This window comes from Haemaphysalis longicornis, unplaced genomic scaffold, assembly GCF_048455015.1.
Source record: "Haemaphysalis longicornis isolate Haplotype H1 unplaced genomic scaffold, Haemaphysalis longicornis Haplotype H1 scaffold_3, whole genome shotgun sequence".
Lineage (NCBI taxonomy): Eukaryota > Metazoa > Arthropoda > Arachnida > Ixodida > Ixodidae > Haemaphysalis > Haemaphysalis longicornis.
In genome coordinates, this window is record NW_027526335.1 from 45705531 (window position 1) to 45728130 (window position 22600).

The 22600-nt window shown below is 48.6% G+C and overlaps 1 protein-coding gene across 1 annotated transcript; it reads left to right on the forward strand.

Moving 5' to 3' along the window:
* Nucleotides 1-37: 37 nt before the first annotated feature.
* Nucleotides 38-22473, forward strand: LOC144174385 (F-box/WD repeat-containing protein 7-like). Its single transcript, XM_077703065.1, has 10 exons — nt 38-352; nt 3959-4129; nt 8044-8180; nt 11031-11247; nt 12072-12296; nt 12931-13065; nt 13620-14200; nt 14702-14897; nt 20139-20379; nt 21050-22473. The coding sequence occupies exons 2-10, from the start codon at nt 3998-4000 to the stop codon at nt 21313-21315; spliced, it is 2130 nt and encodes a 709-aa protein (XP_077559191.1). The 5' UTR covers nt 38-352; nt 3959-3997; the 3' UTR covers nt 21316-22473.
* Nucleotides 22474-22600: the final 127 nt, after the last annotated feature.

Below are 22600 nucleotides of genomic sequence, written 5' to 3' on the forward strand. Positions count from 1 at the left end.
CATCCCTAATTTGCGTAGATATGTTTTCTGTTTCTGCTTTACGTTATCGACGTCACTAACAACATGGCAGTGGCCGACTGTGCGTGATGTGTTTTGATAAGTCGTTCGCTTAATTTGGTCATGTTCGGTCTCCTCGTGCATTTAAATGACCTGTGCCGTGACCTGTAGTGACCAGTCGTGAAAATCCTGTGCCCAAGCCCCCAGTTTCGACCCGCAGCGATGGTGATGTGCTGAAAAGAGAGTGTCAAATGACCATGGTGACGGATAGGTTAAGCCTTGGGCAAAGCTGAGAGGTCCCACTTACGAGCAGTGGTCGTGTGAACTCGGAACCCGGTGTGCGGCTCGCTTCAAAGTAATACCAGCCGTTTACTCTTTACCTTTCCTTCCCTTTGAGCTTCTCACTTCGCCCCACTCCCCCCTCATTGCGCCCCCTTCGCTGTTTAACGCAACGCTGTGCGCACGAGGCGTTGTGTTGCTCAGAATAGTCTGCTACAAATTTTGCTCACGCTCGTGAGAGCAGTAGTGTGTAATGCACGAACGATTGGCGGAAGCATCTAGTTTCCAAAATTACCTCACAGTTATTCGTTTCCTCCATTGGTAGACTCTCCTGAGCTCATGATCCCTGGCGTCCGATCTCGCTGACCCGTCAATGTCCTGTGCGACTTTTCGCGTCGGGCTGGTGGTTTCCGAGCGAAAATATTTCTTCCGCATGCCTGTGTTGAGGCGTTGGGGATCGCAGACGATTTCTTGCACGTGTTTGTTTTGATGGCGCAGCTTGCATGTGTAATGAACGAGATGGGCGATTGTTCTGCCTATGCATGGGGTTACACGCCCAAGCGGGGTGCAGGCAGTCATGCGTGTGCGACTTTGACAGAGCTGTCTGCAGTGCTGGCACGGACTGAGGTGCGTTGCAACCTCGTTCGAACGCAGCTTTGTAGTGTGAACAGGCAGTGCCGCTGTTCATATTGCTTGCACGTGCACATTGCTTGCACGTGCACGGGCTTGCCGCGCCTTGTTGAAGCTCCCGGGACGCTCTTTTGTAAGGCTGTCACACGCAGCACGCGCTCGCGGTTTTCGCCCCTGTTTATTTTGTTGCGCCAGTTCAGCGAACCGTCCGGTCTTCTTTTTTTCTTTTTGTTCACTTTTGCAGTTTACGTTTTCAAGCATTAAAGTTTCATAATGCTGCCATGCCGTAGGTTGGACATGCTGGAGGCAGTCTGTATGTAGATTGCTGAGATGTCCCAGTGTTCAAATGTTTGTTGAAATGATTGCCAAAGCTACAGGCGTAAACATAGTTTTTTGTGCTGACACCATTGATTTTACAATCGGAGAAGTAATGTTCATTGCTTTTTGTGCAGACGTCATTGACTTGCAATTGGAAAATCAATGTTCTTGCAATGTTTTGTTTATTTTAAATTCATGCCCTGTAGGAATAAAATAGTGCATTACGTCTGCATTTTTATGCTTTTAGTTTTTGTTCAACATTGTGTGGGTGCAGAAGCAAAACTTTCAGCTGAACTCATCTCTTGATGATTACAGTTACTTTCATCTTTGTGAGATTTATAGAAGGCGGAGATAGTTTTGGTCAACATGACAAGCGTGGAAAGGTTTTCATGGTGTCATATGCAGGCATGCATATTCCGTGGCAGGAAATTGTGCCACACAAAGATACCGGACGTTATGTTCAGATCGGCGTGCTTTATGGGGCAAAAAATATGGTCCTAGGATGTCGATACTTAAAGTAATGTGCACTTCAAAGTGAGCAGTACAGATTTAAAATAATGCAGTGATCTTTATTATTTTTTATAGGCATGAAATGCATTCAGCAGAATCTGGCCCATATTTGAATTTTTTACTGCCAATATGGGAAAAATAAAAATGTGCGTCAGTTTTATAAGTTATACCCCTGTCACACGGGCACTTTCAATCGCGATTGAAGTGAATCGCGATCGAGTTTTCGAGCGCGCTCGACGCACTGCCGCTGCTACATGGCATGTTTCAATCGCGATCGAGAAGTAGCACGGGTTGCACTCGTGTACGCTAGATGGCGGTAACAATGTACTTGCGGCTGGCGTCTGCTAACTTCGTGTGGTCGTAGGTATACGTAACTATGTAAATATTACCTCACGCTTATTTCGGTCAAGTTATTTGACTCAATTTGTGCCGTTGGTTGAAGTTGTCACATTCTGTGCCATTACGCAGCGGGGACGAGAGTATCGCCGCTTTCGTTCGATCGCGCTTGGAAGCCTCGATCGCGCTTGAGAAACCAGGATTGAGTTCGAGCGGGATCGAGCTCGATCGCGATTGAAACTGCCGTGTAGCAGAGGCCCGATCCGGATTGAGCTCGATCCGGATCGACTCAATCACAATTGAATGTGCCCGTGTGACAGGGGTATTATGAGCCTACATACATACTAATGGAAGAGCCGTTAACCTTCAGTTATTTGTGAATATGGATAATGTCTTCTCTTCTGTGGGCTGTAGATTTCGCCACTACTGAAAATAGATGCCCCAAAACAGCATGCATTTGTGCGTGCTCCCATTCATGACACAGCCATGCCGGTTATTGCCAAAATGGCAGGCCAATCCCACTTATGGTGCACACCTCTTCTGGGGAATTGGCCGAGAATTCACTGAATTTGTGTGCATGTGCTAAGAATGCAGGCATGCTGGCTGGCTTGCCCGCTCAGAGAATTCATTATCAGATTTAAAATTAACTCGAGTACTTCGTCAGAAAAAGGACAATTACATTTCCTTTTAGAGAGCAGTCCTTTTTTTTCAGACGCACATTCCTGTTTAAATGTTGCTCAAGAAGCTAAGTGGTGGTTAGTAAATCGTAGGCTGTGAGCATATGAGTGAAAAGCAGGTGTATATGTTGCTGGCAACATAAGTGAGGGGAGAAAACGAGCCAGGCTGCTAGCTGAGTTGTTTGTAAGACGACACAGCAAGTTTGGTGTAGCCTGGTGGATTTGCCCTGGGAAATTGGTGGCAGATCACATTTGCACTGTGGTCAAGATGTGAGGGCGTAGGCTTAGTTCCAGCTTGCAGAGGCTATATTTCTGATGGAAATGAAACATGGAGGTGCCCTGTACAAGTGTGATTTGTGCACGTGTTGAAGAACAGTGCAAGGAAGAGCAGAGGTTAATTTGCAGCTTAAATTTTTCAGCCCAGGAAGAGATGTGATGCGTCTTGCCACTAATGGACCTTTTTCCAGTACCGGTCCTCCTAGCGGCCGCCACGGCGAACCTAAACCTCCAGTAAGGTTCGCCCCCAAAAATGTTTGGCTTTCGGGGAACTCGTGCACGAAACGTGCTCATCCTGCAGTCTTTCCGTACCCACCCGTCACCCGTGCCTTTCACATGAATGTCACGGTAGCAGGCGCACGCTTGCATGACTAATCTGCAGTGGCCGAAGCTCCCCTTTTTCTTCACTTTATTATATTATTATTATTATTATTATTATTATTATTATTCATTTTCGTTGCTTCCTCTGTGGTAGCCAAGTGCTCGCAGCATGGACAGCCCCCTAAATGTTTGCTCCTTTCCTTTGAAACCCTTTTTTTGTGCGCCCGCACGAAGTCGCTGCGACTGTTAGAGGAAACAAAAACATGCAGCTCTAGGAAGCATAGCCGCTCCCCAAGCAGCGAGCTGAGGGGGTGCCCTTTTGTTTATTTCGCCCGAGGCTACTGCCCAGAATGGGGGTCCAGCGCATGCGCAGATCACTACTGGAAAAAGGTCCATTAAATTAAAACTGGGTATAAAAGGGCCAAAAATTTCGGGCAACAACAGACCCCTATACAACGCGGTGTGTACTCCCTCCCCTGCTGCATTTTGTTTCGGCTTGGACTCGGGATGATCGGAGTGGCGTGGTGCGCGCTGCTTTCTTTTTATTGCTCTTCCTCCTGTCGGGGTGTTGTCATAGACTGATGGCGTCGACCTGTCCCCTTTGCATCCTGCAGATGCTTGCGTGAGGCGGGAGCGGAGGTGGGGGCGGGCCCATGTCTGCCGAGGAACACCCAGCCCACGGAAACGATGCCTTGGTGGACATCAACACCTCCAAGGTGAACGAGCTCGCCAAGCTCGTCGGCCTGGGCAGGGCAGCCGCCGAGGCCGTGGTGGCAGCGCGCAGGGTGAGTGCAACACGCATTAGGATGTAGCCGTCAGAAAAAATTTGAAACTGCCTGTGCATGTTTTTGATAACCTAACCAAAATTTCACTTAAAAACCATGAATAACTTGATCTCATAAGTAGTTAATAAATTGAGTCTGTCCTAATCGTAAACACGCCATTAGAAACATGACCACTGTCTCCTAAGCATTGCTACAATAGAGAACGTATACACATTATTGTAATCTGTAGCCCTTATATATTAAAGTAACAGCTTCAGTTTTGCTTTAATAAATGTTTTAACTAGAAAGAAAACATAAAACCAAGAACACCTAATTGATGCGCCGAGCATTTGGCGTGTCAAGTAGGTGTCCTTGAACCGCTCAGCAGGTGTTCTTGAACCCCACTTGAACTGCTCAGCGAGCATTCCCATTTCCCGCCGTAAAGCAGGAAATGTGAATGTTTGCTGAGCGGTTAAAGTGGGGAGGACGACGATTGTAACACGCAAAAATGCTCTTAAAAGTCGCGTGTACAATTGTACATGCCGTGTCGCAAAGGGCTGCAAACCAGTGCCAGTAAGCATGTCTCGGTGTGTTGTCCCGATAAGACTAAGCATACGAGTCTGCAAAAAAAAAAAAAAAAAGGTGGTATATGGGGTCATGGGATCAAAGCTGCTGCTAGGGAACCTCACACTAGGAATGTGGTGTGAGGCATAGCATTAGTGACTCAAGAGAGAGAGAGAGAGAGAATAAACTTTATTGGATCTGCAGATGGTGGGGCGCCCCTGACGGGGAGCAACTCAGGGGGCACGCCATTGAGTAACTTAGTAGAACTGCTTCACAGGCATTGTAGTTCACATGCAGCATCAAAAGTTGCTGCCCATAGAGTTATGATGGCTTCCATCTCTCCCCACCCCAAAGCACGGATCCTGGGGACAAGATTAACAACAGTTTTTGGAACCTATGGTACACCTTTGTTATGACTTGAATTTCCTATCTTGAGGACTTTGTTATGTGGACGGTTCACTGTATAGTTGAGCTTATTTATTTAAATGCACATCGAATTCTGTTCAGGCAGTGCCTCATTAAATGAGTAGAATTTAACCAGGTAGTCAGGTGTTTCGTTTACTCGGTCTCGTATTTGGTCGTAGTTCCTTATCTTTCAAACTGGCTGTGATGTAGCTGGTACCAGGAAGTTGTGTGGGGGTTAAGAGGCTGAACACAAGCCGTTGGGTTAAGAGGCTGAACACAAGCCGTTTGACCACAGGTTAACCAATAATGAGAAAAGCAGGTTGCTTACAGACGTGTCCCCCTGTATTGTACCAAATGACATTGACGTTGTTCTGTTTAGGCAATTCTTTTTTTGTAAAGAAAGGGTTCTTCTGTAGATAATTTCTACCGATTCGATAATCTTCTATGATACAAGCATCCACTAAGAAGGAATTTTGCAAAACATGGCCCCTGACAGACTCGGAATAGTGCAGTTTTAGGCGCTCCGAAATTTTTGAGAATGTTTCTCTTCATCGACTTCTGAATTGACAAATCCCAATTTGAATACCTGCCAACTCGTCCAAATTTTCTGTGAAATGTACGAATTTTGACCCATCTTACGATTTTGCGCATCGTGCCTGAAAATTTACTGATTTTCAAGAAAAAAGAATGGGAACATGTACTAAAACGACACTGTGGTACTTTGCACCGCCACGACAGGGCAATACGTACTCTTGTTATCATCATCAGTAGAACTTGCAACTTCTGTAGTCTTCTCATGGCAGGCCACGCATTCATTTCCAGAGCTTGCTACCACCTCGGCAAGCCTGTTTATAGCACATTGTTCATGGGCCAGTTAGGACTTGCGTGCTCGTGTCGCTCCTTGTATGACTGCCACATGCAGTAAGACCTGTGGTGCGACCGCGGTAGGTAGATTCACAGTGCAATGGCAGGCTCGAAGCCGCAACAGTACTACCAAGTGTTTTTCAAATTGTACACGTCGGAATTCGCTCATCCTGCCCAATGGACTTGTTGCTCATTGCTCTTCAGGACTGACGTGTGAAAACGTGAGGACGCACAGAACCTTAATTCTTTTAAATTTAAAAATTAAAATGTGCCCCCCCCCCCCCCCCCCCCCCCCCCCCGGTATTCGAGTTTTACGAATTTCCAAGTTGCCAATTTTTTGGCAGCTCTGAATTTTTAAGTGAGCAATAAAAGTGGGTAACAGGGATTAGAGCCAGGTTGTACAGTAGTCAGATGAAAAGGAAACAATCCTAGTAGGAAAAAAACGCTTATTTTTTTTTACTGTATGCCCATTTAAATTCTTGAACTTCATGCTGCAAGCTGTGCCATTGTTCCAGTTTATGTTGTACAAATCTTCGACATACAATGTGTCCCGTATAGTTTCAGCTTTCTAAAAAGACTGACCCTTTACCTAAAATTAGAGTAATTGCTACGTTAATGCGACCTGTCGTACGTTTCAGCAGTGCATGCACATTACTGTGTGCAAGATTTTTCCTATATTGCAGTATGCAGGAAGCGTAGATCCTTTTGTTCGGGTTGTGTTCGTTAAGTCTGCCTCGATATTGAGCAGTTGGTGAGGTGTATCTGTTGGAGTTCAGTATAGGTGGTATTCATTGAAAAGTTTAAATTTTCTTGCTTGGCAACACTGGAAATAACCACAGACATGGCCGAAGCGCCAGGGACATGGTGCGGCTTGTGCCGTGTCAATGGTGGTGTCAACGGAGTTGTCATTAACGCTTTGAGGGTCGAATTTTTTTGAAAAAAAACTTTCCCTGGTGGTCAAATTAATTTATTGCGGATTTGGAATGTACAAAATGTCTAAAGTCAGGATTAAATGGTAAAAAATTATCAGGAACAGTATTTTGGGGTCAGCATCACTTAGAACTGAAAAATGTTCAATAGTATTTCAGAGTCTGGTATTCTTCGAAACACGGGTCTACGCACAGTGCCTTATCGCAGTCTGCACGCATAAAGCGCATGTCCGAAAATGAGCTGTCTTCTTCCGAAGAAAGGCTGTCTTCCGATTCAGACTCGGTGAAAGGAGCAAACTCAGAGTCAGAAGAGTCATCGCGGTCGGTGTCATCAGAGCGGGCAGTTCGTTGGGCCATATCGCCGCTTTGCCGTGCATCGGAAGAACTTGAAGGCAACCCAGTAAACGAGGAGAGCGAGAATAACTCGTGCGCGCCGGTGATAAACAAGCTAATAGCAGCGCCAATATAGATAGAAATCAACTTCCGCCGCCCCCGCAATGGAGTCTCCGATTAGGTTACTTCAGTTCCAAGCAAGGAGGGCAAGAATACCTAGTGAACGTGGGTAATAAACAAGATAAGAGCAGCGCCAATATAGATCGAAATCAACTTCCGCCGCCCCTGATAGCGAGCGCCGATCAAGTTTCGCGCGCCTCCGATGCGATCACGTGGCGAAACTGAAACCACGAAACGCGTTGACACGTACCGATGCCGTAACGTGCCGAAGCCAGAGAGTTCTGTTTTTCACCGCAAGAAGGTAGCACAATCAAATTTCAAACACTTCTTGTAAGTCCCAAGAGGTGGCAGCACCTCCCAGGGAGCATGCATCGTTAATATGGTGCAAAATTTCAAACGGATGCTCAAAATCGTACCCGTACGGCAAAGACCTTGCGGGACGGAAAACCGCCGCAGTACACGTACGGCAAAAACCCTCAAAGGGTTAATCGCACTCACATTGGACTCAGGGCAATACTTTGCGTTCGGTGGGGTAGAGCTTGGAACATCCAACCCATATTATGTGCTTATCACGGACAAGTGCCGCCATCCCGCGGCGCACCCACATGGTTGCCTGCATGCGTGCCTCCCGCCAGTTAATACGAGCTATAAGGCAACGGAGACTTTAGTTATGGTGACATGAGGTGGGTGCAGTGTGTCCTTGCCCTCTCTGGGCTGCAGCTGCAGGGAGGCTTTTCTCGGGTGGAGGACCTGCTGACGGTGCCGGGAGTGGACCCCGCCCTGTTGCAGGAGCTCCGGCCCAGCTTGTCATGCGGCCCCAGGGAGAGCTTCTCCGATGAGCCCACCCAGGGAAGCAGGTGAGCACAAAGAAGATGGGCAAACGCTTACTGCTTGTTATTTATTCCACTCTGTGGGTCGACCACTGCGCGCTAGTTGTGCAAGCCTTCGTACGAGCCAAGTAGATCGTTACATGGGCTGCTGAGTTCTGCTTTGCTTTTGAAAGAATTCTCTAGTTTAGGTTCTATTTATTTATGCTAGCCATACGTATGGTTCTTGCAGAATTTATTCAATTTATCTTCCATTGCTTGCCAAGCAGCAAAAAATGAGGCAGTGAACTTTGGGGGGCTGATTGTGTTGTTTCCCTTTTTTGACCTGTTTTGCATGATCTCTTTTTTGGATTTGTCATTCAAATTTAGTGTGATGCCAAAATAATGTTAACCTTCTTAATTATGCATCCTCTGTGGCACTTCCAGGAACGACACACGAAAAAGCGTACATTTTTTGAGCCACGTTTAGGGCGTCTGCGATAAAAAGCAAGGGAGTGTGGCATGTTGTGTAGTTACAGTGCAGACCATTTATAATGTAACCGCTTATAGTGCGGGACCGTTTATAACGCAGGTTTTTGTGACTACCGGTTTGCTTCCCATAGAACTCAATGCATAAGCATACCACTTAAGATGCAGTTGGCCAAAGCACAATAGCGTTTACAGTGAGGTTTTTCAGCGGGTCTGCTGATCGACCGGCGTAGCTAGGGCATCGTTTTAGGCCATCTGACGCAGCGTGCACCCCTTGCTCTGCTCTAGCTTCGACACAGAAGAAAAAAATGGGCACCCTTTAGTTTGCGCGTACGTGGTAACCACAACTCTCCTTGATTGATGCACCTCGGAAGATAGCGACCGACTCCCCATCCACACGCGGCAAGTTGTTTCTATTAATTGTAAACGGCGTTGCGTGTGCGTTTTTTTTTTTTTTTTTTTTTTTTTTTTTTTTTTTTAAGACGTGCACCTAATGGCGGGAGATTCGAAGCGCTCCGAGCTGGCTAGCCGCGCGAGAGATGTTTAGGCTTACCACCGCGGTATTTTGTGATGGGCGCTTTCACAAGCAGCGTGGATGGCAGTTTATATTCCACTTTGCGCCCACATTATCAGCTCTTTTCTTGCATGAGCATCTCGCTTGCGCCTCGCGTGGCATTTCAGCGAGCGCTTAGAAGTGGTCGCTGGAGCTGCCTGCGCCACTTCACAGCCAGTGCCGACGCCATGTTGCCGCCTCTTACTGCACCGCACACACTATGCCAGTTGTATCCGCGCCGGCGTCGCTGTGCCTGTGGTGTGCACTGCACGTTCTCACGAGAAATCACTCCATGTAGGTCACGCTTTGGAAAGTTGTGCAGATAAGCCACCGCTCTTTCCCTTTTCGAACAAGGGAGCCGCGCGAAGCCGAAGATTTCAACCATCAGTACATTGCGCTGATAAGCAGCCGCTTTCGGCATCGTGAACACAAGGTGGGGTAAAAAAATAAAATCCCGCCGGCATTCTTATCATGTCCTGCGGCATCTTCATAGACGCTAAAAACACAGCCATGGTCTTTCAAAACACAAACGCAACGGAAGTTAAAGCCGCGCTCGCCGTTTGTAAGACCGTGCTTTTGCAATGTGTAAGACCCTACAGCAGTGGCTGATGTTAAAAATAATACCAAATAAAGACCGTGCCATCATTTTTAGGGGCTGTGCGTTTGGGTGATGAAAAATTTAGGATGACTTGAGAGGTAGGTGGCGATGCGGTTGAATTCGCGCATGTTTTGGTTATAGTGTGGTACCGCTTATAGTGCGGATTTTTTCCGCTCCCGCGACATACGTCATAAGCGGTCTACACTGTATTCTGAGCACCTGTATTGAGATCAAGTGCCCGGGGCCCCGCTTGGAAGCCATGCCCACCACATTGCACAAGCTTGTCTGACCTGGGTCGGTCCCCTTCGGCATTTGTCTGTCCAGGGACACAAACTTTTGCTTGCCCAACTGCAGTGCTGTGCTTCTTGAACCACGACTCGTCCTTTTGATGTGAGCAAGAACACAAGAAGCTGCTCTGTTGACGCGCAAAAACATATTATTTGTGCACCAGCCTTCTTGCATCATAGCTAACTTGTCAGGTCGTCCCAGCTGTGGAATCCAGATTTAAATAGCCCCGAGCATTGCTAAAAGGCTGTCAGTTCAATCTGCTTGCAAATGAGGGATCAAGGGTATGCTGACAAAATAGAATGCTGTTCTCCGGTGCAACAGCTGTTCAATTAGGCGAAAATTTTCAACATTTTAGGTACACCTTGTCGCCAGTCTTGCACAATTACAGTGTATGCCGAGATAGCTGTTGAATGGCTCCCTCTTGCATTGTCCATCTGGTAGAAGTAATTACGCAGCGTTCCTGACATTAGCAGTTAAACAGTGTGGGACTATATGCAGGCCGACCTCCCAACCACAAATGCTGTCTTTTTGGGCCATATCGCTACCGCAGCCTATTTGACTTCATTGCTGGTGACGACTTGTTCCAGTGCATTTAGCCACACCCACCTCAACCGTACTATGCTGCAGAGCAAGCGTTAAGAATAAAAAAAAAATATGCATGGTTGATCTTGTTTTTTGAATTGGTGTAAAGGTCAGCCCAAGAGAGGTACTGCTCGGGGTTGTAATTGCACATCACATCACACATCGTCACCATAACTGCACCCACTTTTCTGGCCTAACTTGCGTTCCCGCAAACTCGCTCAGTTTGCATAGCCTATTAGAGAAGACGTGCAAGCGGCCCTGGGCTACTCGCACAGGTTTCAGGTTAACAACATTGCTCAGAGGTCTGTGTCCACTGTCAGCTTTGTGGTGTCAGCGGTCGAAGACAGGCGGGCCCAGCTAGAGCTGTTCTCCCTGGTGGATACGCACCCAGGTGGGGCAGTGGGAGCAGCAGCAGCTGCGGCAGCCGGGAGGAGCTGGCGGGCTCCTCTTCGTCCACCTCGGAGGTGGAGGCGACCTCCCTGGCATCCTCGGTGAATCGGCTGCTGCGCTCCGAGGGGCTGCCGGCCAGCGACGACGAGGGCAGCTGCTCCTCCCCCGAGGACAGGACCGAGGGCGACGAGGGGCCCACGGCCATGGCCACGCCAGGCGTGAGTCTCTCGCTCCTTTCCTGTCCTCTCCCTCTGTATTGCCCCTTTCTCGCCGAAAGGGGGGCACGCCTCGGCAGTTTTCGTTCTAGTGTTCTGTTAAACTTGAGTTGCACGAACAGTGCACTGAACTGTGGCAGCACTTTGTGCGGTTTGTTTTTTCTTTAGCTCGCTTAATTTTGTGACTGAGCAAAATGAAAAATAAGTGTCTGCTTTGGGTGTGCCCTGTGAAATCAGTTTTCTTTATCGCAGTACCCGAATCGTTAAGTAATTCTTAAATTAAGGTACATGTAGTACGTTTACTGTGCGATGGGGTTATGATTGGCAGCTCTGCAAGTAACGGTATATGCTCCTCATGAGTGTGAAAACGCTTTGGAAAAGCACACCTAATAAGAAATCATTTTAATTGTTACCCAGTCACAAAACAAAGCAAATTACGGTTGCCTATCCACACAAAAATAGTTGAACGTGATACTGTACTGCGTTATGTTTTACAGAGTTTCTTCATCTCTCCTTCCTTTTTTCCTCCCTCATTAGGTATGGTTTGCCTTCTTCCTTGCGAAAAAATAGTTCCCCGTGTTTCCAGCTTATTCTATCGTACGCTGCTGTTTCTCAGCTTGTAAGGGCAGCATTCTTGTTGGGGCCCTGGGGCAGCTCTTTCTGGGGGCAAGTGAATGTATCACTGCCTGTAACAGCATAAACTGAACCCCACAGTCATGCATTACATCGTTGTTGACAGTGCAAGAAAGTGCCCCTCCGAGTGGCGGATGCCGGATGCAGAGCACGGTGTTGATGATACCCTCCGGGTGCGTGCCCTCTGAATGCAGGGCCAGCTGAAGCGCAAGCGGGAGGTGGCCCAGCGGCCCGGGGGCAAGAAGCCCTGTGGCTGGGAGCTGAGCTATGCCTCGGCCACCGAGGGGGCCCCCCCTGACGAGTGGGGGGACGCCACGGGGGCAGGGGCCACCCCGGCACCGGCCACTCCCCGCCGCACCAGGCACCCGTCCATGCTGATCCAGCCACCAAAGCTGGACGCCTGGCTGGACACCTTCCAGGTGGGTCCCTCTCCCTCCTCCTCCTCCTTCCCCCACACCTTTCTCCTCACTCAGGGCCTAGAAAACGGAAGCATGTGAAATTTTATACAACAATGTGCGCGGAGAACTAAACTACATGTAATGATTTTGTAACGGCGTTACTGTTGCTCTTATGGGAACAACTTTATTTCAGAAGAGGCACTTGTCATAGTGCCATTCTTGTGTTTGTGTGTTTTGCTGCACTTTGTGAAAGGTTGCCAACTTTTTTTTTTAATTCAAAATCTGCAATTTTTAAAAATTTCACTTTACTATTATTATTATTTGCTAATACTGCTGTTTTGATTCCTGAGACACAGCAGGAGTGGATACGGACGTGTCCGCGCAGAGACCCATCTACTTTATTTCTTAAGCCTACCGTTCGTAGGAAAAAGGAACATATTTTAGGTCGTATAAGAGCAGATCTTCTCAGCTCAGCTTGTTGGCAAAGCGCCGAGGTGAGCAGATCGGATGGGTCCTAATTCAGTCTTGGTGTGCACATTATACGTGATGGTGCGACTTCTTTATGCTGCTTCCAGTCACTGATGGGAATGAGATATGGGAAGGCTACAGGCAGCGCATATGAGAATGCTGTATGTGTACTGCTCTTCCCCCGTAGTCGTGGAGCCACTCCGAGCGACTCTATGCCCTTGATCAGCTGATTGAGGGATGCGAACCTGGTCAAGTGCGCCACATGATGAACGTCATCGAGCCGCAGTTCCAGCGAGACTTCATCTCCCTCCTGCCCAAAGAGGTACTGTGTGCCATGCAATGGCGGCCGTTAGGCTCTGTTCACTCCTTTCGTTTATTAGCATTACATTCGATCCTGTGCAAGGACTGTCGGGCTGTAACACCTGACCTTGAATGGTCTCGCCACAGGCATGATGCCACGTACCCAACTGAACAGCAAAACTTCTGTTTCTTCTTGCTTTGCTTACGACACCAAGCTGTCAGAATGAAGGAGGAGAGAAAATGCAGCAATGACTGTGAAGATGCACGAGGTTACCGTACACTGTGGCTATGCGTTAGAATCGTCAAAATCAGAGGCACAGCACATAACCAAATTGATACGTTCTGGGGGAGAAATTCTAGGTAAAAGCATATTGTGCAATATGCAAAAAAGAAAAAGGTATTGTGGCGGTGTTGCCAATTTCAGTGGGCATGGGTTCTAAAAGCATGCAAAGAATTAACCCCCAGAGATGCCAGAGAAGTTTTCGCAGCAGCTGGTGCAGTTGTGAAACAAAAGCGGACCATGTGTGGGCCAGCCCTCCCTGACGCCTAGTGGATGGGTGTTTGCGTGCTTCGCAGCTGGCGCTGTACGTGCTGACGTTCCTGGAGCCGAGGGACCTGCTGCGGGCGGCGCAGACGTGCCACTACTGGCGCATCCTGGCCGAGGACAACCTGCTGTGGCGCGAGAAGTGCCGCGAGGCGGGCCTCGAGGACGTCCAGGAGGTGCTGGGCCGCCGGGTGGCCACCTCCTCCTCCTCCTCCTCCCCTCCCTCCCCCCCGACCAGCATCCCCTGGAAGCTGGCCTTCATGCGGCAGCACTATGTGGAGATGAACTGGCGCTGCAAGCCCATCCGGGAGCCCAAGGTGCTGCGCGGCCACGAGGACCACGTCATCACGTGCCTGCAGTTCTCGGGCAACCGCATCGTCAGCGGCTCGGACGACAACACGCTCAAGGTGTGGTCGGCCACGTCGGGCCGCTGCCTGCGCACCCTGGTGGGCCACACGGGCGGCGTGTGGTCCTCCCAGATGGCCGGCTCGCTGGTCGTCTCAGGCTCCACCGACCGCACCCTGCGCGTCTGGGACGCCGACACGGGCATGTGCCTGCACGTCCTCTACGGCCACACCTCCACCGTGCGCTGCATGCACCTCTGCGGAAACAAGTGCGTGCCTCCTCGGGACTGGCTTACTCGCTGGGCGAGCGGCCTGGTTGTTGTCGGGTCATTGTCAGGTGCGGGGAGGTGGCGGGCCACCATGAAGCGCTAAGCAGGCTCTGTGTGTCTGTGTGTGTGGTAGCACTTTGTACTTTTGAAACTATGGACAATTTTTATAGCCTCGGGACTAGTCCAGGTGGCTCATCAGTTCCACTCAAGCTTTCCAAAATGAGAGTGACCTTATTATCTTCAGCAGCAGCAGCAGTGGGATGCCCACTGCTGGGTGAAGGCCAGCCACTAGTACCAGTGGTGTGAAGGACAGATTAGCAAAATACGTTCCTCATTGTCCGCAAGCTTTTGTTTAGTTGCCCATCTTACTTGGCTGAGAACTTTCATTATCGGTTAAAATTCCATGTTTCTGTACGGGTCTTGTGGTCCAAAAGTCTGTGTTCCATCATTGTGAGAAGACCTCTGACGGTAACTGGTGTCCGACTTGGATGGATGATACAGAGTGGTGAGCGGATCTCGAGACGCTACCCTGCGTGTCTGGGACCTGGAGACTGGCGAGTGCCTGCACGTGTTGGTTGGCCATGTGGCGGCGGTGCGCTGCGTCCAGTACAATGGCCGCCTGGTGGTCAGCGGGGCGTACGACTACATGGTCAAAGTGTGGGACCCCCGCCGGGAGGAGTGCCTGCACACGTTGCAGGTGAGCTACCTGTCGCGCTGTCGTCGGCTTTTTGCCCCTGCCACAGTCGGGGCTGCTGCACATGACAGAGGAAAGAGCAGCATCTTCATTAAACATGTGCTGGGTGTTCCGGCAGGGACTACAATTCTGCAAGGCTCATTTGTATCGATGGTTTCTTCAGGATAAATGCACCAGTGCTGACAGGCGTAAGTGGATGGTTAAACTTGCCAATGCGTTCATTGCTTGAATTTATTCGTTTGGGGGGGGAGGGGCACTGCTTTTAACTTTGGAAAAATGACCTAAACATCATTTTTTTGAAAGCCACATATTCGCTTCTATTTCATTTTCTATTTGTTTTCTCTCTAATTGTTGGCTTCCCAATCTCTCACATTCCCCTTACTGCATTGTAATCATGATCCCCTACTGGCGTAGCAAGCACTGCCGCCAGCAGCAGAGCTGACCTCTCCAGCTTATATTAGAGAGTTCTCTCTTTCTATTCTGTGCATTTGCATAGTTTCTCTGCCAAGAACAGTCGCAAAGTGGCATAAATAAATACTTTTGCCAGCCGTGGTGACAAAATATTTGAGTAAAAGGGCAAAGTAACGGCAATTTTCGGAGCGCTGTATCTCCACAACGGTGCCACTGGGCGCGGCCATTTTGGTACTGTTAGATCGGCCGAGTGATCCTCTTTCCGGTTCAGGTCGTCCCTATCTTCGTTCATTCACAAACACATGAACGGCAGAAAAAGAACGATGCACAAATAGAGCCAGAAATAGATTCTGAAGCACGATTGGCCCTCTGATCGGCGCACACTGGTACGGGCCTTCTGATTGGGCGTCACTGCAGCAGTGCAAGATGGCGGCCGCCTGAACTGCGGTACGTGTTTCTGAGTTCATTTTCGCTGCTTCACTCAGCCAAGTTTCTGTTGAGTTATTTTATCTACTGTGGTATTCAACACTGACGTTATCGCGATGGGAGTGCCTGAGATTATTAGCCAGATTATGGGAAGTTGCGTGGCTCGAAAGGCAGAGGTCATCGAACGCTTTCGTGGTGCACATGACTTTACCCCGGAGGCTGAAATGCGGTGTGCACACTTGTGATAGCGGTTTGCAAAGTGAACTTCTCGTCTGATTTGCGATGTTTACATGCTTAGTTATTGCTATGTCTGGCAGTAGGCTCATGTTAGCCTTGGGAAAGAAACGGCCGACGCGTCAAACGCTAGGACGCGCACGGCATAGCTCCTGTGCGTAAAAGCATCGCCTGACTGTGCAACCGGTTACGATTGTACGCCAGTAGTTATAATTAATGCCTGTGACGTTAAATTTAATCTTAAAAGCGACCTGATATGTTGCTGTTAACGTGCGTCGCAACGCATGTGAGCCATGTCGCCTTTCTTGTGCAACGTTTCCCTGCACTTCTGGATATCATGCAAACAGGTGTGAGTTTGGCATAAAAACCTGTTCATGGTGTTAAAAATGTGCTTTACTGACGTAGCATTTAACAAATTGAATTTTTTGGGAAATTATTAATACCAATGCATACATATATAGTTTAATGCATGTGGCTCTGCTGCGAAGAATATTGGATCCCCTGGATGTCAAGAGTGCTCATTTGTGTTCTTGTGGTATGTAAATTTTTGGCTATGAATCCTTGCAGTACGAGTATTAAGTTGCTGCTCCAGGCGGGGTTATGAAACATAAAAGAAACCAAGTGTCAGTTTTCAAATTTAAGTAAAAAAAAAAAAAAAGAGTGCTTCACTTGTTTCCGTGGTGACAACACTGCATAGGAAAGCGGTCCAGTGCAATACAGACATCACGAGGAGGGACATCTTTCGTTTGATCCTGCAATTTTTACGTGTCACAAGCCTCAGCGAGTCATGGTGAATTCCCGCGCATAGCGGTAAAAAGGTGCTGATCGGGTGAGCAATTGCCGGCATACCACGCAAGGCTATAGTTCATCTCACAACCTAGCTACAGCACTGTGGAGGCTACATTGTTATCAATAGTGCGCCCACTGAGGGCGCGTAATCCGCCGTGAAGGGGGTCCTGAAAGGACACTCCCTTCTCCCCTCTCGGCAAGTGGCACCCCACGGCCCCGGCGCCGTTTGTCGCTTCCTTCGCGGTGAGTTAGGCGCCCTGAGGGGGACAACAATGTAGCCTCCACAGTGCTGCAGCTAGGTTGTGAGATGAACTATAGGTCCACCCGTCAATAAACATCACCACCACCACCACCACCACCAACCAGCTAACCTACTTTGCATTAAAAGCCATCTCCCCCCATTTGGTTTGAAAACTGGGCTGTGTACTCTTCACAAAGGAGCTAAAAATTGTTTTGTGGAAAGAAAAAGGCTGGAATTTCAAGGCAAGGCTCTCCAGAAGCCCCATGTTCAACAGAACACGAAAGGCTACAACCCTAGCAACTTTTGAGGAGTGAAATCTGTTCCAACTTTGGTAGCCATTTTCTCAGAACAGTTCTTTTTGCAGCTTGCGTCGCTTGTTCCAGTGATTTCTTCGTGACCGCTAGGTCTATTTTGATTCTGTTTTTTTTTTTTTTTTTTCGCATTGTCTTCCTTGATGAACAATTCAGGTCGTGACACTTTGGGATTTCAAGATTTACTGCTCGTGAATTTTTTCTTCATGTAGTCGTTCAGTCTACATGCCTGTTGTGCATTCACCTTTAAAAAACATGAAGACTAAAAAAGATTGTCACGACCTTGTCGGTTCTTAAGAATGCAAAGCACCTCAAACAATATTTCTATCATGTCTTATAAGCCACTGAAGCTCAGTACAAGGTGAACAGAAAGACGCTTTTATAAATAAAAAAGTTTTCAATATGTTAATTTGGAATGTTTATGGTGTTATCACAGAAGCATTTCCAGTTGCTGTGCCAATTTTCATCAAGATGCTCAAAAAAATAAAGTTGACTTCAAAAGCCTTGTTACCATGTCTGCACCTGAAGTCGACTAAACTTGGGGACATGCACAAAAAAAAAAAACGTGGTACGCAGTGCTAGCAAGAGTCAGCACCTTGTGTTGTCTTCCTTTTTCCTTTTAATGTATCAATGTCGTAAGTCTAGATCAGCTGACTTAAGATACAATTAGTGACCCCCTAGCTCAGATCTGCCCACTTGTACCATCCAGTTAGGGGCCTCCGACACAAGTCGTAGTTGCTGAACTAAGTCAATTACTTTTGAAGGCTACACCAAGTTATGAAAGTAAAAAAGAAAAGAAACGTGTGTGATATTTGCAGGGCCGTTTATAATGCGGGGTTTATTGACCGTCAGTTTTTCTCCCGTAGAGCCCAGTCTGTGAGCATACTGCATGAAATGTGGTCGCCTGGAGTGCAATGCTGGCGATAGTGTGGTTTGGTTTTTGGAACTCCCGTTGATTGGCAAAACCAACTGGTGCATCATTTTAGGGCTGGGAACAGCAAATAAAAAAAGAGGCCACCTGACTTTCTCCTTGCTATCTTGACCCCACCCACTTGTGTCTTGGTCTGTGCATGTTTTAGCTCTAATGCGGCTCCCACAACACATGTTATAAGCGTTGATTTGTTACAAAAAACACCCTGTAGCTGGACTCGAAGCTGAGGCTAAGTGATTCCCAGCTGGGCACACTACTGGCTGAGCTATGCAGGGAGGGAGGGTGCATGAAAGAGCTAAGAGCTCGTGATCGTTGGCGCCATGGCTTTCATTGCATTACACAACATTGATACACAGGAAATCGCATCCACAGAAGTCTTGTTTGTACCGCATCCACACAACGTAGAAAATGAAAAAGGGAATTGTACAGAAAGAAGACTTCTGGGCACAGCAGTCACCCCTTTCGGGCATTTCCAGGCTTTGGACAGGTGTTGCCCGCTGTTGTCATGGGAGAGAGGAGACACTTCAGCAACTGGAATCTCTTTTGTTGTGCTGCTGAGCATGAGTATGCGGGTCCGATTCCCAGCTGCGGTGGCCGCTTTTCTGATGGAGACGGAAAGCAAGAATTCCCGTGTGTACAAGGTTTCGGCGCATGTTAAAGATCCCCAGGTGGTCAAAATTAACCCGGAGCCCTCCACTACGGCACGCCTCATCGCCTGCGTTTCGTCGGCGTGTTAAACCCTACAATCAATCAATCAATCAATCAATCAACCAACTGGCATCACTTCTCTTCCGTCTCAGGGGCTGTGCCCTCCTCCAACATGCTAAGCTGCTTGTTTATTTTTGTCGTTGCTTTCTCCTCTCCAGTGCAAGTAGTCTTGTGGACGGGTGCTGAGTGCCAACGTTTCCTGGATCTGCCAAGGTATAGGTGCTTGTCTTGTGATTCTGCCCTGCTCAGCTCAGTGCGTTGTGGCTTTGCTGTGTCCCCTACAAGGCAAACGATTGTTAAACACTGCAGGGCCTACATGCAACTTAACCAGGGACCACTGGATACCACCGAAGACAATAAAGTTGCTGTTTGGGCGAGTTGGATAATACTTGCAGGGATTTTAAAAGCACTGCAGAACAAGGGATGAAAAAGTGGAAAGACGCTCAGTGCACTTTGTGTGTCTCGCGGTGTTTTCATCTGTCTTTCTTGGGCGCTTTTCAAATCCCTGCAAGACAGACATTGCACGTTTGGTTACTGCCACTGCGACGAGCTGCAGCCTTGTTGTGCTGGCCAGTGAGCAAACATACGGAAGCGTAACAAGTGCATCGTGTGAGCATGTCAACGTGACCCGTGAGTACATCTGCCCACATTGGTTAACATTCATGAACACATTCTGTACTTCCCAGCCTTTGTCAGAATGATCAAGCTGGTTCTTCCCCCTACCTCCCCCCACATCCTCCCTCTTTCTCTTGCTATGGGAGGGGGGGGGGATGAGAGGTGGAATGTCATTGTACGTAACATTATTTTGTGCAGCCACCAATTACAGTTATCTGGAGCGTCGCCCATGTCTGCAGTTGTTCACAAAATGGGATACCCTGAGATGATGCTTGGCTGCAGCTCTGCATTTTAAGTTCCCTGAAACTCGTTACATAAATTGTAGTTCCTGTATTTCTTAATTGCACCATCATTCACCTGTTTTTGACGGACGCTCTCATTGATGCATCATTCCGAGAGAAACTGCTGTGTAATTCAGGCCTGCCTGCCTGTTTTGAGCTCTGTCAGTCTGCTGAAACATCCAACATTTGGTTGGCTGACTCAGTTGAGTTACCAGTTGCCTGTCTTGCTCTTTCCCGTATCCTGTTTGGACGAAGCCACACACTTGTCCGCCCCTCTTTTTGGAATCTCTCATGCAGGGTCACACCAACCGGGTGTACTCGCTCCAGTTTGACGGTGTGCACGTGGTGAGCGGTTCCCTGGACACCTCCATTCGGGTTTGGGATGTTGAAACGGGCGCCTGCCGGCACCAGCTCATGGGACACCAGTCGCTCACGTCGGGCATGGAGCTGCGAAACAACATCCTTGTCTCGGGAAACGCTGACTCGACGGTCAAAGTCTGGGACATCCTCACTGGCCAGTGCTTGCAGACCCTCGCTGGTGGGTGGCCTCCCCGTGACACGGTGGTTGCTGCCAGGCTTTTTGTCGTCCCGTACTCTGATAAGCTTCGCTGGCACGGCATGAAGATAAGAGGGGATATCCACCTGCACAATGTAAATCTATTCAGAACGCTCTGATACAGCGCAACCATAATTGTGTCCAAGTTTTGGCACGTTAAGGGGCATGATTTAGGTTCCTGGGGACGCAGGACAGTTTCAGATGGCATGGTTTATCTCGTGCTTGGTTTAGGTCCGTGGGATTCAAGGCAGTTTAGTTTTAGATGGTGTCATAACATACTTTAGAGTAAAATGTTGTTTGCACTACTGCTGTAATTATGCTCACAATTCTCCGATCAAAGGCTTATTTTGCAGTGCTGGCACTTGGGTAGGGGGGACGCATGGTTGAAAACTGACCCAAGCCAGTGCTTGTAAGCTTTTTGAATGAAGTTGGCACTTAGAGAAGGGTAAGCTAACCTGTTCAATTGTTTTATGGCCTAGAGTTTCTGAACATAATTCTTGTGCTGTTGGTGCTGTGGCCACCTCTGCAAACGGCCATGAGCCACTGGGGTGAGGTTATGTAGACAAAACTCGATAAGGTTTTGTAGCCAAAGAAAGAAGCCTGTGACCAGCACTGACGGCGTTTGTGCTGCCTTCCCCTCTCCTCGCCTCAGGAGCCAACAAGCACCAGAGTGCGGTGACCTGCCTCCAGTTCAACTCCAAGTTTGTGGTGACCTCTTCGGACGATGGCACGGTGAAGCTGTGGGACTTGCGCACGGGCGAGTTCCTGCGCAACCTGGTGGCCCTCGAGTCCGGCGGCTCTGGCGGGGTGGTGTGGCGCCTGCGGGCTTCCTCCACCAAGCTGGTGTGTGCAGTGGGCTCGCGCAACGGCACCGAGGAGACCAAGCTGCTCGTGCTGGACTTTGACGAGCCCAAGTGATGCGCCCACTCGCTGCACCCTCCCAGCCAAGTGCCAAAGGAACACCCATGCACGTGGGGCCAGTCGGGGGGGGGGGCTCCTCGCCGTGAAAGCCGGTCCGCAAACTACCCATTGGGCGAGCTACCCCACCCCTCCACCTTCCAACTCCCGGTCTCTTGAAGAAAACAAAAAAAAAAGATGCTTCTTTACGCGGAGGCATTACAGTGTTTTGAAGTTTTGCTGCAGGCCTACATGCTGTCTCCCGTAGAAGTGTCTGTGGAAGAACTGTGCGGTGGGGCATGTGAAAATGTGCGTGTGATTGCAGTGCACTGGACAGCCGTGTGTGAAACGCCCCTGCGTATCATTCTTCTGCCGGACGGAGCCTGTGGACGTGCTGCTGGCCATTTCTTTCTTTTTGTTCCCCCGCCTACTCGTACGTAAGAGATAAAGGACTCCGTGGTTGTCTTACAGGTTCCAGTCGACAGCAAAATGTCTTTTGTGCCATTACTGCTCAAGCTTTAGGCTGTCGTAAAGGGCAGCGGAGCTGTTGTGTAGCTCGACTGCGGAGGAGAGGCGCCCTTGCCTTGCGGTAACGCACCCCGTCTTCTTCACGATGCTTTTTTCTTCCCCTGTGGCCAGTTTGGGGAAACCTGCCTGATATTTATTTGACTGGAGCAAGGTGCCATTGTTGTTTTGGGGAATCTGTGGCACCAGTGCACTTGAGAACAATTCTTTGGGCTACTGATGATACTGGGGTGGCGTTTCTTTTGGGCAGAGAGGGGGTTTTTATTCTCTCCTCCCCCCCCCCCACTCCCCACCTTGGGAACTGTTTGGGGGAGTTCTTAAGCACTTAAGGCCTTTCGTTTCTTCTCTTTGAAAGACGCAAGTTGTACGGTGATTTAAGGAACGGTGTACGAACTTGTATGGATGCCGGGGGCTGATGGTGTGTGTGGATTTAGTTTAGGGTACTGTAGTTTATAATTGGGTGAACTAACTTAATGGAGGAGCAAATGGTGCGGGGCGCCATTATTTTGACTGCCACGGTTTTGTTGTACATTTTGTGTGTCGGCCAACTAATGTGTCCTTTTCTTTTGTTGTACATTGCTGTATATTCCTTGCTTTCTTCTGCAAATATGTTTTATAGTTGTTTGGAGAAGTAAACTAATTGTTTCACCCGTATACTTGATGCTTGTCTGATTGAACCATATTTTAAATAGTGACATTTCTCTCCTGTAGTTTAGTTTGCACTTTAAATCAAACATCCACCTCCCCACTTTTTTTTCCCCTTCCAATTCCGAGGTACTTT